Raw genomic sequence first — 16,693 nt, forward strand, 5'->3', positions numbered from 1 at the left:
CATACCGACCCTCACAGCGACCCCTCACACAGACCCCTCACACAGACCCTCACACTGACCCTCACACTGACCCTCACACAGACCCCTCACACTGACCCTCACACAGACCCCTCACACTGACCCTCACACCCTCACACTGACCCTCACACAGACCCCTCACACTGACCCTCACACAGACCCCTCACACTGACCCTCACACCCTCACACTGACCCTCACACTGACCCTCACACTGACCCCCACAGCGACCCCTCACACCAACCCTCACAGCCGCCCCTCACACTGACCCTTCACAGCGACCCTCACACAGACCCCTCACACTGACCCCTCACGCCTGCCCAAGGAGCAGCAGTGCCAGGGACTGTGTGTGGCTTCAGGCAGCCACATTCCCTCAGGGCTGGTGTCACCCTGGGCAAGGGACACCCAACTGGAACATCCCCATCCCACTGTTCCCAGCTCCACCCCTGCAATGTCATCCTGAACTCTGCTGAGTTTGGCACAATGGCAGTGTTGGCACCAGGCACTCAGGAGCATGAGGTGGCACCGACATGGTCCTCCCTGAGCCTGGGGAACGTCAGTCAAGGACACGCTCTGGATCACGCTCCGGATCAGGCTGCGGAGTCTCCCTGATGAGTAACAGCCCTGCTCCTCCGAGAAGAGTGTTGGCGCACTGCAGTCTCAAATTGATTTACAGCACACTGTGTTTATTTGCAGTATTAGTAATGTACCATCCAAGGCATGATGAGGCCTCCACAGCTTGCCAGGACCTTGAGAAAAGTGCCTGAGTGGCACATTCGTTGGGAGAAGGGGTGGATGGAGAGGTTTTCCTGCCATTGCAGCGCTGGAGCAACCACACTGGAACTTCACTGTGTGCTATCGAGTGGTTGGGGCTGCCCCGAGCCCTGGGGTCTGGTCTCAGCCACGGAGACAGGACGTGCAGTGGCAGTGCTGAAGTGCCAGGCAGCTTTCACCCTCACAACAGGAGCTGAGATGCCCAGAGGATCACTGGGAAGGGGCAGGAAGTTGGGTGACCACCACCCCAGCACCCTGTGGAATGGCACTGCAGGACAGAAAGCAGCTGCCAGCTCAGCACCTCACTTCATTTGTGTGCATCGGCATCACAATCTGGGGCAATCCAGTGCAGATTCCTCTGTGGACTGATCCACAACCCAAATGCCTGACTGCACGTGCATTTTCCTTGTTGGAATAAGCACGGAGGGGAAGAAACGGCATCATCTCAGGCAACCTCCCCTCCACAGCAGTGCTCTAAGCAGCAGGTTAGAATCAACAGGTGAGCCAGTTATATTTTGGAAAAAAACACCATATAAACTTGACCCCGAAAAACTTGTTTCAGTGCTTTATCTCATCATCTCACGCAAGGCCTTAGTTCCACCCCTAGAACTGATGTTTTCTGGGTGTGCACAGGAACCTTGTGTTCTTCACCTGCAGCAAAACGAACAGAAGAAATGAAAAATCACCTACTGGGAAAAACCTCCTCATAAAGTGAGTTGAATTCACCTGGGCTGAGTTCAGCTCCAGAAAGCACCATTAACTTTTATCCCCAGTGCCTCCATACATAGCCAGGGTGCTGGGATGGCCAGGGCAAGGGCAGGAGCCTGGGGCAGGATCTGTGTGTGTCCTGCCATATTCCCAGGGACCACTCTCCACTGGGAGAGAAGGTGTGGGTCATGCTGAGTGCTCTTTTCCAGGTTCTGGCAATTTTAAAGAAGGAAGTTCATTTGGAATAAGCACGAATAAGCAGTCAAATACTTACAGAGCTGTTTCGCTGTTTGATTTCTTGAAGCACTGAAAAGAAAGAAACGGTCTTGTTATCTTTCACATTTCCTGACCAAAGGGATATTGTTACAAATATCTTGCAACTATGTGATGCCTTCTTTAAAATATCTAATATTTGATTTATCTACTGGTAATTCTAATGCAGGAGGAAGTATCTAGCAGTTCTCTTACAGTGAAAAGCAACATTATGAAGTAGAATAGAAAAGGCAGAAAAAAAACCAGATTATTGCAACAAACTATTTCTTTCCTATGAAACTAGAGCTTTCCTTACCTTACAGAATTTATCTCTTCGAGCCACAATTCCAAAAAATATCGCGATTGCAACCACCACGACAGCAGTAATAACAGCCTCTTTGGGAAAAACAGCTTTTTTATCTGTCAGGAAGGAGGAGGTTGGATATGTGATAGATTAGTGCAGTCATATAACCCAGAACATTTTACAGGACTGCAGAAAGACCTACTTCTTTTCCCACAGCTGTCACTGTTGCTCTCTCTGCTGTTTGCAGGCTGACTGTGTGCGTTAGTCCTCTGGAAAGAAGGGAGCTGAGCTCGTGTTTTAGCTAACTGAAGAAGAATTGAAACATCAGCTCCAGAAGAAGAGTCTGTCCCCCAGGCACTGTTATGCTCAGGAATAACATGACACAGGTAACATTGCTTTTTATCTTGTGCCGGGAGTATAGAAATGAAAGGGGCCTGGACAGAGGGTGGGAAAGAGATGCCTGTGGGTCACCTCACCTGGTGTCACCTGTCTGAGACCTGAGCACCCAGCCCCATTTCTGGAGCACAACTTCTCTTAAGAACCTTAAGCAGCTCTTTGGGCTTGACAGAATACTGTGGCCAAAGACACTTCAAGTAAGACCTGAGCTGCTTCAAACCACGCTCGAGTGTGCCCTGTCAGCGTGGGAGGTGTGACAGTGGGATGAGCCTGCCCTGGGTCACACTTGCCAAACACCTCTGAATAACAGGTAGAGCAGGACAAGCCCTTCCTGGTGCTGTGGTGCCAGGTACAGGAGCAGGAGAGCTCCTTCTGTTGCTGTGCCCTCAGAAGTTAACACAGGGAATTTACCACATTCCACTTACACATCTTAATATAAATGGATTGCTGCCATCATAAAAGAGAATGGAGAATTAATTGTAAAGCTTACTGTCTAACAGCAGCCTTGTTACCTTCAATTATCAGGTGGAAATCCTTTGTCCCCTTTCCCAAGGAAGATTCCACCACGCAGGTGTAGGTCCCATTGTCAGACTTCTGTACTTTTGTGATAGAGAGCTGAAAGACCTCACTCGTCTGGCGGAGTACATAACGACCCTCCTGTAGGGTCAAGTCGTTGTTGTCCTTATACCAAGTTGTTTGGGCTTGAGGGTTGGATTTGGAGTTGCAGGTCAGGGTAACATCTTTCTCTTCTTCAATTTGGAGGGTCTCTTCTCCGCTCAGCTGGGGAGGAACTGTTCACAGCAATGCAGTTCAATGGGCCATTAATAATGCTGCTCGTAGAATCACAGAAATCACCATTTAGGCTGGAAAAGCCCTCTAAGATTGAGTCCAGCATTTAACTCAGCACTGCCAAGGCCACCCCTAAACCATGTCCCCAGGTGTCACATCTACAGATCTTTTAAATCCCTCCACGGATGGTGATTCCACCACTGCACTGGGCAGTTCCATTGATTGATAACCCCTTCAAGGGAAGAAATTTCCCCTAATATCCGATCTAAACCTCCCCTGGTGCAACTTGAGGCCATTTCCTCTTGTAACTTGTTACCTGGAAGAAGAGACTGACCCCACCTTGCTCCAGTTTCAGGTACTTGTAGAATGGCCACCATTAAACATAAGTTCCTTTCACACATCCCTTGTACTCCTTTGTTCAGTGGTCTAACACATCACAGTTGCACAGCCTTTCCTGATCCCAGGAATCAGCAGGGAAATCAGTGGCAGAGACTGTCACTCCTGTATCTCTTGTGCCCTGGCTTTTACTCCTGGGAAAGAATCTAGGTGGAGTCAGGGCCGTATCCAGGACCTCTTTCTTAAGGGCCTGCCCAATCCCTATAAAAGAGGCCTTGGATCAGGCCATAAGCACCACTGTGGAAAGGGAGTGTCTTACAATGTGAGTTATCTCCTCCTAAACACATTTTTTTCTTGGTGAAGGCAGCACACAAGGGTGTAAAACACCACCCAGACACCGCGCTGCTCAGCCCAGGGCTCCGTCCCACCCCGGCCACTCCGCACAGAAATCCACCCTGGCGACTCACACTTGACATCCAGGGTCACAGACACCTGCACGGACTTGTCCCGCGCCAGCCTGCACGTGAAGGTGACTCCGTTGTCAGACTCGTTGACTGGGTGTATGCAGATGTGGCTGATGTTCACTTTATTCCCATCTTTCAGACCCACTTGCCCATCTCCCCGGTACCAGAGCAGGTTCTCAGCCTGGCTGCTGTTATGGACGAGGCAGGAGAGGGAGACTGAACTGCCACTCGTTGTAGACAGGGGGAAGTCGGCAGCGTGGTTATTTATGGACAGCTCCAAACCTGCAGAAGGAGGAGGAGGACAAGGACAGTAAACTTCCTAAGCCATACCCTTCCCACAAAAGCTGCCCTGCTGACTTGTCCATGCCCCAGCCTTGGAGGAGGGACTGAGACTTTCAGTCTTCAGCATAAGAGCTGTTCTCAGGTGGGGTGTTAGTTTTTGAGACAAGAAGTCTTCATCACAAAGCTCCCTTTACTGTTATTTAAAACAAAAGTCAGGTTTTTTGCAGCTGACCAACAGAACACCAAGGCCTGACCTGTGACAACAAAATGTCTCAAAACCAGCAGTGACCATATAACACACAGCAAAAGATCATCCCCATCCAGCTGGTCTTCCTCACCCTCCTGCCACCAAGCACTGTTGCAGTACCAATGTGCCCTCGGGTTTTCTGCTCACTGTTTGATACTCTGTTTTTCAGCTGGAGCTGGAAGTCCTTGGAAGTATAAATTAGTTAATCAGCCTTCAGCTTTATCCTGGACAGGCTGAGTCTGGCAGCTGCAGAGTTGTACAAACCTCAGGACATACTAAATGAAATAAGTAGGGGAAATAACTTTTTGTAATGGGCTGAAACTCACTGCTGTAGCCTGGGTCATGGATTAATGAACTATAAATATAGCTTGGAATATAAAGTCTTGTGAACATAAAGAATTCTGAAGCTGTCTCTTCCCTGGTGTTCCCAGGTGGCCAAAGCTATCACCACTTCTCACTGCTTAGAGCAGGTTTGGAAACTGTGCCCTCATCAGTCCTGTGCAGCTGCCACAGTACTGTTGCAAAATGCTGAAACTCCCCCATCCCCTTCTCTGCTACTCTCAAAATCAGAGGCTGGTTTTCAGACAGTCCTCTGGGCATGACCTCCAGAACACCCCAAAACTGGGATGCTGCTGTGGCACATCACCCAGCCCCGGGCAGTTTCGACTGTCAGCGTGACAGGGCTTGGACAAAGCCACCAGAGATTTTTTTTCTGTTACTTACCTGTGGCTACACACGCCAGGAAGGAAATGGCAAGGACGGGTGCTCCGTAGGGAATGGTGAGGCTGTGTCTCTGTGCCATCTCGGAGGGGCCCAGCTGGTGTCTGTGGAGAGAGGGTCACAGCACTGCTGCCCCTGCTGGGGCTCGCAGGGGTTAATCCCTGCTGCCATCAGACACCCTGGGGAGAGTCCTCACAGCAGGGACAGGGTCACCAGGGAACAAACTGAGCCGATTGTTGCAGGGCATTTTCCAGTTAAGAGCAGATTCAAGGGGGTTGGATCTCTCTAATCTCCATGACATGAGTTTGTTGTCCCTAATCATCTGTCAGGGGAACCCATCTCTGGGCCGTGTAGCACCAGACTTACCTTGGGAAGAGTCTCTGGAGAGGCTGATTCTGCTGAGAAATGCACAGCTCCTTCCCCTCCTTATTTATAGGGTCTGAATTTCAATATTTTATGGTAGTTCGGTAAGAAGTGAACCCATAAAATGGGTTCAAGGCCTCGTTCAATTCCTGGATTTCTGAGCTCCCAGAACACTGAAGAAAAGCACTTGCTGGGCTCTGCTGGCTGTTTTATGAGACTTGCCAAGGCAATGAATAACTAACGAGAGAGTTCCTGCATCAGCCATAAAGACTTTCAGCCAAAAATAATACCTTTACCTCTCAGCTTTCTGGGTGTTCACAACACTGTTTCAAGCCATAGGAAGTTTATCCTAGTTATCCTAGAGCAGGAGTAGACTCCAATTTGTCCCTCTCCGCCCAAAGTGCTGTTGCCATGTCCTCCTTTGAGTGGAAAATAAGAAAATGCACAGATTCAGACTTTGAGCTGTGTGTTGGCAGAGGAGAGGTCAGAGACACTGTCCTGCTCTCCAGTGTGTGCCCCCAGGCTGCTCCTGTGCTTAGCTCAGCCCTTGTCCCCCCCCAGCATGGAGTGAGGGGGTCTGTCCCAGCTGTCCCTGCTGCTGGGACAGCTGTGCATGGGCTGTGCATGCCCAGGGCACAACTGAAGCACTTGGCTTACGTGGAAAACTGCCTGAAAATGCTGCTTACGCCTCAGCAGGATGACGGTGACGTGGTTGCAAAGCACAGGAACCTTGCAATCCCTGCAATGTGTTCTCACTGCTCTCAGGCAGGCACAGGGCACATCACTCATCAGCAATGGGCTCATCAGAGCCATAAAGTGCATTTCATGAGCAGGAGGAGCCTGGCACATGTCCTTGGCGTTTTCTTTGTAGCACGGAGGTGGGCAGGGAGGGCTCCTGCTCCAGGGCTGCCTGTACACACAGCACAGGACCACACAGCACTAGTCATTTGTGGGGCTGTTGCAAACAAGGGGCACCTCTGAGTGTTTCTTAATATATCTCTTTCTGTTTATTGGTTTACCCTTAAAACTAACAGGGAATAATTTTCAGTTAAAAAGTAAATGTGTACAAAAGTTCCTTAAAGAGACAGTTCTCAGTCTGCCTTTCAGAAAACTTAGAAATGAGTGTCCAGCCTTTAGTGTACTTTTTACCCTCAAACTCAGTTTAAGAAATAAATTTAGCTTCTTCCAACATTTTTAGGAAGTCCTGTGCTTGTAGTATTCAACTAACTGTAAAATGCTGTCTTATGGTGCAGTACAAACTTCAATCCAAATGCTCTTCCTAAGAGTGAAATGATCTTTGTGGTTTGGAATTGAGCTGAGTTGCGATAGGGAGGGATGCAAAGGAAGGGGCTGGGAAATGGCTCCTGTGCTCCTGCCACGATGTGAGCCAAAGGCAGGAGAGCATGGGGAGGTCTGGGATCCCTCTGATCACTGCCTTGCAGTGGTACTCTGGGAGAAGAAGGATGTGATTAGAGTAAGTGAGGATGTAAAGAAGGAAAGCATAGAGTTTGGGGGCACGTTTTGAGTCTAAAAATGAGAGCAAGGGAAAAGGTGGTCAGTTGTTCTGTGGGGGGGTTGTCACGACATTGGGCAGAGCATCAAGTAGGACCTGGGAAAATTCTGTCCCAGCAGGTCCATGACACAGGCAGCGAGGTGAGCTCAGGTTCGTCTGGTGCAATGGCAGCGTCCTCTTTTGCAATGGGCTTTGAGATCTGCTGAGAGAAGAGGGACTAGAAAATCAAGGTGTTTCTGGCCCAAGGCACCGAAAGGCAGCTTTTTGGAACTGGTAAGAATTGCTTTCGCAATGACTTTTTACACTTTTCTTTTTATACAGGGTGTAATTATCTTGTGGGTGTCTAATTACTGAGGTCTAGAGTTTTGTGGGTTGCATTCTCCACCTTTCCATTACGTTTTGGAGGGACATAAACCTCATGTTCCAGAATGGAAAGCAGCCACTAATGACTTGGACTGGAGGAACCTCCTCAGTGAGGCAGATACTCTGTAACTCTCCACAGCAGTGGATCCAACCCTCACATTTGAGGCACTTGGATCAGGCACTGCCAAGGCTGGATTAGACAGACCATGAGCTAAAGCCAGAGTAATCCACCACACCAGCTCCTGCTTGTCATCCTTATGGCAACGCTGAACCAACAAACCCAGAATAAGACTGGTGTCAAATATGACTCTGAGCAGCCTCAAAGGGAATTAATTAATAAGCACCAGTCTATTCCTGGATGTAATCCAAGCCTTAGAAACCTGAGAAGAGAAGATTTAGAACATGATAGAGATTGGGCAGAAATTTCTTCTCCACTGGGTGGAACCTCTTACCCTCTGATTTCAAACTTCCCAGCAGTTTCTCCCAGCACCGATCTCCTCAGTGCCTTCAGGGACACAACTCTTATTCCCCCGCAGTCTCACTGGCAGATGAGAGCCCAATTTATATACAGCAGAGTTGTGAGGGCTGATGGTTGCTCTTGGAATCAGGGGCATGGCAGGATCTGCACAGATGTGTGGAAGCCCGGGATCGTATCCATGGGTTGGTTTGTCAAGCAAACAATGCCTGTAACACGGCTGTAATCCCGCTCCAGAAAACGTTTCTGCAACAGTGCCCGAGGCTTGCTCCAAGGCTGCTCCTGTCTTCCTACTCCTTGTGGTTCCCCACTCCTAATCCTTTCTTAATATGTGGTGCTACATATTTTGCAACATTTCCATTGTTGGAGGATGACTGTAACACCCAAATCCACTGCCTCCGCTTGCCAGATATCAGGGATGGAAAGCAAGGCTGTCAGGGAACGCTGCTTGAACTTACTCAGCACTCCTGTTCCCTCCCACAAAGCCTATTTTTCCCAAGTATAAAGATTATGGAGCTGTGATGTGCCCTGATTTCCCAGACTCCCAGCCTATACCCCACATATTTCCCACTGCTGAGAAGGACTGATCTCAAGTATTTTTTTCATGATTTTGTTAATCATTCTGTTTTCTGATGGTCCTTATATAAAGGTCACATACTGTGCCCCTGAACGCAGAGGGATGATAAGTGAATTGTATTCTTGGGAAGGAATAAGAATAGCAAAAGAAGCACCAAAACAGTGAATATTGTGTAATTTTAAAATAAATTGCTTAGAGGGCATTAAATATTCAAATGAAAAATAGGCATTAATTAATTAACAAACAGATTCTGGGATAAATACGGTGGAAGAGAAGCCTTCAGGAAGGTGAGGCTCCAGCACAAGTGTTGGATGTGAATGCCACCTGCTGGGTACCCACCCACGAGAGCTGGCAGGGAGCAAAGTCACCTGGGAGTGCTGGAAACTGGATGAGATCCCTGTGAACACCTTGGCACAAACTCAGAGACAGTAAACCCTGTAGAAGGCTAAAGCCACGCTCATGGGCAGGTCTGCTCAAACCTCTGGGCTCAGAGGAGGAGGAGGAGGCATCTCTGAGATGGTAATTCCACTGGTGTTTTTCATCTGTGCTGTAGGAATTGCCCTGTGGAGTCTGTGCTCCTTCTGATGCAACAGGGCAGCTTATCCTGGGCTTCTACTGATATATATATATATATATTGCTGTACTCATGTACTTCTTCCAGAAGTGTGAGTAAATTAGGCTTGGAAAACTTCAGTCACCATTTCAAACAACTGCTCCTGGATAGTTTAAACTCTCCCTTTCTGAAGTGAGTGCAAGGAATGGAACCACATTCCAGGAGGGCAAGTCCAACCTTGAATCAGGAGCATCAAGGCACTTGCCAATGTTTCCCGTGCTGAGAAGAAAGCACTGCAGTAGGCACAGCTTCTCTTACCTGCAGTCAGCACTGGTGCCCCTCTTTCCCACCTGCTCTGGGTCACATCCAGCACTGGTGGGTGCTGCAGTCACCAATCATGACTGAAGACAGTGCATTAGTGTGGCTGCTGCTGTCCTATCCTGACACATGTGGTCCCAAATAAAAGGAAATGTGAAAGGAGCTTGGCATTAAATTAGCAGTATAGGTCCCCCGCAGGAGATAAAAGTGACTTGTCTGTGTGAAATTCCACCTAAATGTTGGCCCTTGTAGTTTCCCACCTCGGGAGCCCTGGTTGGCAGCCTGGAGCTCTCATACCCGGCAGCACTCAGGGAAATCAATGCTGTTATTCTTTGCTTTGTGCCATCCGCTCATGAAACTCCATTTTCTACCTGACTGACCCAGTTTTCCAGGTGGGCTCCTGCCTCAGCCAGGGGTCAGGGTGTATCATAGCTGTGATTACCTGCCAGGTTCCCATGATTTTGTTAGTCTTATGGACAGAAAACACACCTCTGGAACGGGTGGGCTGGGCTTCAAAGGTTTCCTCTGGGAAACAAAAATTACTAGGTAGGATGCTAAACTTAGTTCCTGTTTCATGCTGATGGCCAGTACAGGACATTCCCTAGCACTATTCCCAGATCTGCTTCTCTTTAAGACTGTATTCCACTGTGGCTGCTGAGCAGCCTGGATGTCAGATATTTTTGTCTACCTAGGAACTTTCATCACCAGTGGGATTTCTTGGAAGTGCTCTGCTGGAAAACCAAGTGCTGATTTGATCTTGTGAAGTGCTGCCAGACAATATTAGCAGTTTTAACTTCCCTGCTGTGGCATCACCCTTCATTCCCTCTGAGAGGAGTCTGCAAAGGCTGAGCTGCTCCATCTTTCCAGTTCACGGGAAACCATTTGCAGCCAACCTTCAGGATGAAACCGCATTCCTGTTCCAAGGTTGCAATCACTGCAGAGTGTCATGAGGCAAAAGCCACAGCTCCTGAGTAACCACCTTGTCGAGTGCCAGGGCTGAAGCTCACGGCAAGCACTGGCACAGGGCAGAGAGGAGGAGGAGGAGGAGGAGGAGGAGAAGGAGGAAGAGCAGGAGGAGGTGACTTCTTGCAGATCGATCCCTAACCTGAGGATTTGCTCACTCAGGGATGTGGAAGGCAGAGCTCTCCAAGGAAATGTGAAGGATTTATTGTTACTGGCTGCTGAGCAAATGAGCGGGTGACTCATCAGCCTTTGCCACATGCTGCTTTTACAATTGGTCTGTTGGAGTTCCAGACAACGGGGCTTTTATCAGCTAAAAAGGGAAATGAGCTCAGTTACTCTGGGTAAATCCAGAGCAATTTGTTTGTAGACTGAGGACTTAAAGCTGTGTGACGGTGATCACTTCTGAGACAGTCAAATTGCCTCTTGATGTTCCTTCCTCCCTTTGGCTTAAGAACATCCTGATGACCGAGGTCTTTTGGCTTTTCCAGCTTAATTATCATCTTTTTGATGGATAATCCCTGTTCCCCGCTTGTCCCTCTCCTAATGATCCCCAAGAAAGATAAGCCAATTTACTCTCCCTTTCCTCAGGGCCCTTTTGATGCTCACACAGGAGTTTGCATCATCTGATCTCTTGTGCAAAGGATCCCAGAATGCCGTGACGTGAAGGAGTCACGCCACTGATGGTTCCCCTGAACATCGGTTTTATGTGCTGGACTTGCAGCTTGTGCCTCCAACAGGAAATGCCAGAGCTGGGAAGCAGATGTGTTCACGAGATACTACTGCAAAGTTAAACAGGAATTGACAGGAATCTGCTGTTGGAGATGGACATTTTCAATGTTTTATGGACCGTGAGGTGATTTTTGCAGAGTAAGGTGTCCTGCTTTTAGTCATCTCACCTGCCTCCCAAAGGGAATTAGATGAAGGAAACCCAAAAGTACAATTTGTATCTCTTCTGAGGCCCACAGTTCTGCAGTTGCTCGCAGCACAGCAACACAACATACAAACATCACGTTAAAATGTGTTTAATCCCCAGAGTCTGATCTGAGCAGGTAGCGTGGCCAGGGCTGGTCACATGCACTTCCCGCCAGGAAGACGGAGGCCCCAGGAGCTGCACTTCGTGCCCTCTGACCTGCAGCCTGTCACTGTGCCCAGGCAAAGGCCACCCCATCCTTCCACTCCAGGCTCTGGTTTATGTCCAGGCTTTATCCTCCGGAGAGGAGGCTGCTGGGGCGGCCTGTCGTGACTCCTCCGAGGGTCTGCTGTTTGTCCCTCTGGGCGCAACAACTCGCTCTTGGATTATTATCCATCTCAGCCGCACCGTGCAGCGGCTCCGCTTAGGCTTGCGGGAGGGCAAATAGCGAGCGCGGAAAGCCAAGGATGGGGGACGGAAACACCTCTCCAGGGAGCGCGACTGAGCCCCGCTCCCAATCCCAATCCCGCTCCAGCCCCAGTTCAGCCCCACAACGGGGTCGGGCCCAGGAGCCGCCAGGGGGCGCCGCAGGACTCGATACCACCCACCCCCTGCAGTGACGCGACGCTCCCGCCGCCCCTCATTGGTCCCCCACCGCCTCTCCCGGGCGGCTCCTCCCCCTCCGCCACCGCTGATTAGCGGGCGCGGCGGCAGGTCCCGCCCCCCCGGCTGGCTCCGCCCCCTCGGCGGGTCCCGGAGCGGCGCGGCGGGACCGGGGCGCGCGCGGGGCCATGGCCGCGGGGAGCGCGGCGCGGGGACCCGGCCGGGCGATGCCGCGGCTGCTGCCGCTCCTCTGCGCGCTGCTGCCGCTGCTGCTGCCGCTGCCGAGCCCGGCCCGCGCCCGCCACATCAAGAAAGCGGAGGCGGCGGCGGCGGCGGAGCCCGGCGAGGCGCTGCGCTACCTGCACTCGGCCGAGCTGGGCGAGGCGCTGCGGGCTCTGGCGGACGCGGCCCCGCCGGGCCTGGCGCGGCTCTTCAGCATCGGGCAGTCGGTGGAGAAGCGGCCGCTGTGGGTGCTGCGGCTCACGGCCGGGCTGGGCCCCGAGCGGCCCGGCGAGCCGGCCGGCGGAGCGGCTCTGCCCGGGCGGCCGCAGGTGAAGCTGGTGGGGAACATGCACGGAGACGAGCCGCTGGCGCGGCCGCTGCTGCTGCGCCTGGCGCGGGAGCTGGTGCGGGGCTGGGCCAGCGGCGACGCGCGCATCGTCCGCCTGCTCAACACCACCGACCTGTACCTGCTGCCCAGCCTCAACCCCGACGGCTTCGAGCGCGCCCGCGAGGGCGACTGCGGCGGCGGCGGGGAGGGCGGGCGGGAGAACAGCCGCGGCCGCGACCTCAACCGCAGCTTCCCCGACCAGTTCGGCGCCGCCGAGCCCGACCTGGAGCCCGTGCCCGAGGTGCAAGCGCTCATCGATTGGATGCGCCGCAACAAGTGAGTGCAGCGCGGTCCCCCCTCGCCCGACGCCCCGCACCTCGGCACCGCTTCCTCGGAGGTGTCAGCCGGGTCCAACCCTTCCCGGTGCTTCCCAGGAGGGCCTGGGGGGAAGAAAAAGCTCGTTCTCCACCTGTTTTTCCCCAGCCTGCCTCCACGCGTAGGCCTTTCATCGTAGCCGGTACCATCCTGCGCTGGGCTGGCCCTGAGGAGAGCATTTGGTGGCCCCAGTTTCTGTGCACTTGCAAAGAAGCTGTACCAGCCCCGCAGGGCATAGCCTGTGCCCTGCACACGCCCAGGTGTTCCCGGCCTCCATGGCCATCTGCACGTGTCCCACCTCCCGGAGATTGTGGCTGGAAACTTCCCTCCCGCCTCGCCTTGAGCTTGTCGGTGTGCCGTGCTCCTGGGGCTGATAGTGCTTTCACCATGAACTGTGGGATGCTGGAAATATCCGGGGTTAAGTGAGCAGCTAGTCTGTGTGCGACCATGTTAACAGAATTGCACTGAACTGGGCTTTTTCCCCCCATCTTTATGTTTCATGGAAAATTCCCTGGATTTAGCAATAATGCTCTGTGCAGCAGCGTTTCCAAATGCAGGCCCTACTCTCACAGTCCTCTTCCCCGTCTGTCCTGTGGGAGCACACAGGGCTGAGCTGTTTGGCTCTCCCCTTCCAAGGAGGGGAGCAATGGGAAGCTGCTGTGCTTGGAATGGGGCAGCCCAGGAGAGGAGATGGCACTTCTGAAGCCCAGCCCTGGTTTGGGGGTCTGGGGCAGCCCTGGAAAGCTCTGTGGCCGGGATGGCAGTGGCTTTTCATTTGCCGTGTGTTCTACTTTGGAGAACTGTGGAAGGTCCAAACCACAAAGGTCAGTGCAACCAACCGTGAGAATTTGTGCAGAGAAAGCAGGAATGCAAAGTGTGATCGAATACAGGCAACACACTTGAACAAATTATGGCCCTCTTCCCAAAACAGGGATAGAGAGAGATGGAGAGGGGGTGGCTGATGGCCACAGTGTGCTGTTGGTTGACTCCAACCAACAGACACAACATTCAGCATTGTATAATGTTTCCTCAGCTTTAGGAAACGAAATTTGCTTGAACTCTTATTAAATCTTGGTGGATTTATTAAGTATCTTTATTAAAACTTGATGGATGGCAGTGTCCATGGGGATGCTGCTCCAGAGAAATTTCATGAACTTCCCCAGAATTGCTTGTCCAAAGGATCCTTTAGGAAAGCTCTGATGCAGCACTTTCCACTAAAATCTCCCCAGATTTGGTTCAGCTCAAAATGGGTTACTATGGAAACTTGTGCATTCTTGATATCGTTTTGAAAACACCTTGAGCTTTTTATTTTATTTTTTTCTGTGAGTATTTGAGGTGGGATTTGCTGTCGGCCAGGGCGAAACAGGAAAAACGCGGTGCTTTGTGCATCCCTCTGCCCGGCAGCACCAGTTAATAGTGGTGTGATTGTTAGACTAACATAACTGCTGATAGAAAAATGAATGGGTAAACAGAACTGTTTGATTAAAAACGGAGATAGTGGGTGTAATGCAATTCATGGGCACTATTTTAAGCAGAGTAAAAGTATCGGTCGCGTTACCTTTGCTTGGAAACCAAATCCCATTTGACTGAGTGCACGGGGAGAGCTCTTTTTCCCTCAGTGCTGTGTTAGGTGGGAAGAGGAAGAGCAGGGACAATTACCTTTGGTATTCATTGAAATGCTTGTGCTGCCTGTGGTCAAACTGAAGGGTGATATAGGGCCTGTGTTTTTTGAGTTGAGATTTTAAGAGCTCTGTCTCACATCCAGATTTTATTTGAGTGAGTTGGTTCTGTTGTACCTACCAGGAGTTGCTCAGAGCTTGACGAAGAGCCGTGTACATCGGTTCATGTGCAGGGCACTGCTCGTCTGTCACAAAGTTTGAGGGCTGGGTCTTAGGCTGCAGCAAGGAACTTGTTCTGTCTCCAGTAATGCCAGATGTCAGTTTGGGGAGCCAATCAACCAGTCCTGAGAGTTGGTTATTGCAGAAAATCTGCAGATTTCCCCACTGAGCTCCCACTTGGACACTGTTCAGACCCTCTGATGATCCTGCTCGCTGTGTTGGAGGCTGGGATATGTCTCCCAGGATGGTGTGTCATGTCCAACAGTAGCTGACTGGGTGTTGAACAGGTGCCTGTCTGTTAACATAACCTTGGTGTAGCTGCAGCTCCACAGGTGTTCTCCCTGCACAGGGCTGGTGGAGCAGGGTCCGTTCGCTTCCACTTCCAAAGTGCCCAACTTCCTGCTGGGCACCTCATCCAATGAGTGCATTTTGCCTCATTGATCTCAAACAGAGCATGGAGGCTCCTGAGAGCCTGGTTTGGGTAGGAAAGCAGCAGAATAACTGGTTGGGTGGCTGCAGCCTGCTTCTTGTTGAAATTGTTCCAGTATGACTCTCCTTCCCAACCGCAGGTTTCTGCTCTCTGGCAATCTCCATGGTGGCTCCGTGGTGGCAAGCTATCCCTACGATGACTCTCCCACACATAGGCCCACAGGAGTCTACAGTAAATCAGCTGATGATGAAGTCTTCAGATATTTGGCAAAAGCTTATGCATCTCATCACCCCATAATGAGAACTGGCAAACCCAATTGCCCTGGCGAGGAGGGAGAGACCTTCCAAGATGGGATCACGAACGGGGCCCAGTGGTACGACGTAGAAGGTAAGCTGTGCTGGCTCTGCTGGCTCCCCTGACACAGGATCTTCTAGGAATAGTTTCTGAGAACTGACACCCAGACCAGTGGTGATTACCACAGAGGAAGGGACGGTGGGTGAAGTGATATTTTTAGCTTTGAATGCGTTCTAGCAGCTTGAGATGAAGAGAGGTGGCATCATGGGCACACCAGTAGGCACCTGATGAGTCATGGCTTGGGAGGTGTTTTTAGGGAAGAGATCACAGCAAACTGGAGGATTCTTCCTGACCCTGTTAAGTGGTGGAGAGTTGTCCTGCATATGGGAGGCTTCAGTTGCCAAATGAATTCTCCTTAGATCTCTCGATGGTTACTAAGTTTTGATACGGGAAAGAAGAAATTATTTTTAATGATATTAAACCAATGCCAGCGTCCTGTGAGGTTTTTTAATCTCTGAACTTGTGATTTTGTGATTATAGAATAGCCTGCTGTAAGGCTATGTAAAATTTAGATAGATGATCTGAGCTAACCAAGGTGCTCTCCCTGGAAGTGGGATTGGCAGCTTTTCTATGGACTGCTCTGCTCCTAGACCCGTGTGGAGGGTGACAGCCTGCATGACCTGTTCTCGTCCACTGTATGGGGGATCTAGAAGGGATCTGAAATTCTCTGCTGGAGCCTCTAGGAGAGCTCCTAATCCTTCCCTTAGGGAATCTGAATCACTGGGAAGTGATCTGAATAGGAGAAAGTGACTTCCCGGTGCCACCACTCTGCCTGGGTGGAGGTGGCTGGGCTGGCTCAGCCACCTCAGTGGGCTGCTGTGTGTGTGCTGGTTTTGTTGAGAATGGAATTTAAGTAATAGTTTATGTGATGAGAGGCTCTCATGGAAGAGGCTCTGTGGGCTGGGGGGGAAGAGAAATCTTGGCTGTGTCATTAGAAGCAGTTACCCCATTGCTGTGCCCCCTCGGCGGATGTTGTACATCAGCCTCACCAGACAGGGCAGGAACTTCTGTGGTGAGGAAACAACAAAAACCTTGCAGAAAGGATCCCAAGAAGTTGTGTTGCTTTGCTGGACTCTGACTGCTCTGCTTTTCCTCATGCTGGGGCTGAGGGATGATGGCAGGAGTGCTGAGCAAGCAGTGACATCCAGTGCTGTTTATCCCTCAGAGCTCACAGCTTAACAATTTCTAATAAGACTGTCTTTCTGAAACAGGGGCTTTGG

General features: G+C 51.1%; 2 protein-coding genes across 8 annotated transcripts in view; one reads left to right on the forward strand and one right to left on the reverse strand.

Moving 5' to 3' along the window:
• Positions 1-191: 191 nt before the first annotated feature.
• The window catches only part of CPD (carboxypeptidase D), a 38,150-nt gene continuing 21,648 nt past the window's right edge, over positions 192-16,693 (forward strand). For 2 of the 5 annotated variants that reach the window (XM_039381027.1, XM_027744304.2), the window contains exons 1-5: positions 192-1,289; positions 2,302-2,440; positions 7,284-7,437; positions 10,143-12,812; positions 15,259-15,506. In XM_039381027.1, coding sequence (XP_039236961.1) covers positions 12,115-12,812; positions 15,259-15,506 — 946 coding nt within the window. In that variant the 5' untranslated portion in view covers positions 192-1,289; positions 2,302-2,440; positions 7,284-7,437; positions 10,143-12,114. Of the gene's footprint in view, positions 1,502-2,301; positions 2,441-7,280; positions 7,438-10,142; positions 12,813-15,258; positions 15,507-16,693 lie in introns of all 5 variants that reach the window. The other 3 variants (XM_039381030.1, XM_039381029.1, XM_039381028.1) reach the window with 3 other exon arrangements.
• TMIGD1 (transmembrane and immunoglobulin domain containing 1) lies at positions 692-5,883 on the reverse strand. 3 transcript variants are annotated; one of them, XM_039381031.1, is made up of 7 exons: positions 5,655-5,883; positions 5,292-5,392; positions 4,043-4,321; positions 2,963-3,241; positions 2,067-2,146; positions 1,773-1,804; positions 692-1,441 (listed from the first exon to the last, which is right to left on the reverse strand). In XM_039381031.1, the coding sequence occupies exons 2-7, from the start codon at positions 5,368-5,370 to the stop codon at positions 1,438-1,440; spliced, it is 753 nt and encodes a 250-aa protein (XP_039236965.1). In that variant the 5' UTR covers positions 5,371-5,392; positions 5,655-5,883; the 3' UTR covers positions 692-1,437. The 3 variants fall into 3 exon arrangements, with proteins under 3 accessions (XP_039236965.1, XP_027600152.1, XP_027600156.1); XM_027744351.2 differs by having other exon boundaries at positions 2,067-2,170; XM_027744355.2 differs by lacking the exon at positions 692-1,441 and having other exon boundaries at positions 1,769-1,804; positions 2,067-2,170.

Source organism: Pipra filicauda, unplaced genomic scaffold, assembly GCF_003945595.2.
Source record: "Pipra filicauda isolate LSUMZ 115617 unplaced genomic scaffold, ASM394559v2 scaffold211_size2331000_pilon, whole genome shotgun sequence".
Lineage (NCBI taxonomy): Eukaryota > Metazoa > Chordata > Aves > Passeriformes > Pipridae > Pipra > Pipra filicauda.

Coding starts and splice junctions, on each gene's coding strand:
- TMIGD1 (XM_027744351.2), bottom strand. CDS start 5,370: ATGGCACAGAGACACAGCCTCACCATTCCCTACGGAGCACCCGTCCTT. Junction 3,242..4,042: donor TGTGACCCTGGATGTCAAGT/GTGAGTCGCCAG, acceptor TGCTGTGAACAG/TTCCTCCCCAGCTGAGCGGA. Junction 1,805..2,066: donor GAAGAGATAAATTCTGTAAG/GTAAGGAAAGCT, acceptor CTTTCTTTTCAG/TGCTTCAAGAAATCAAACAG.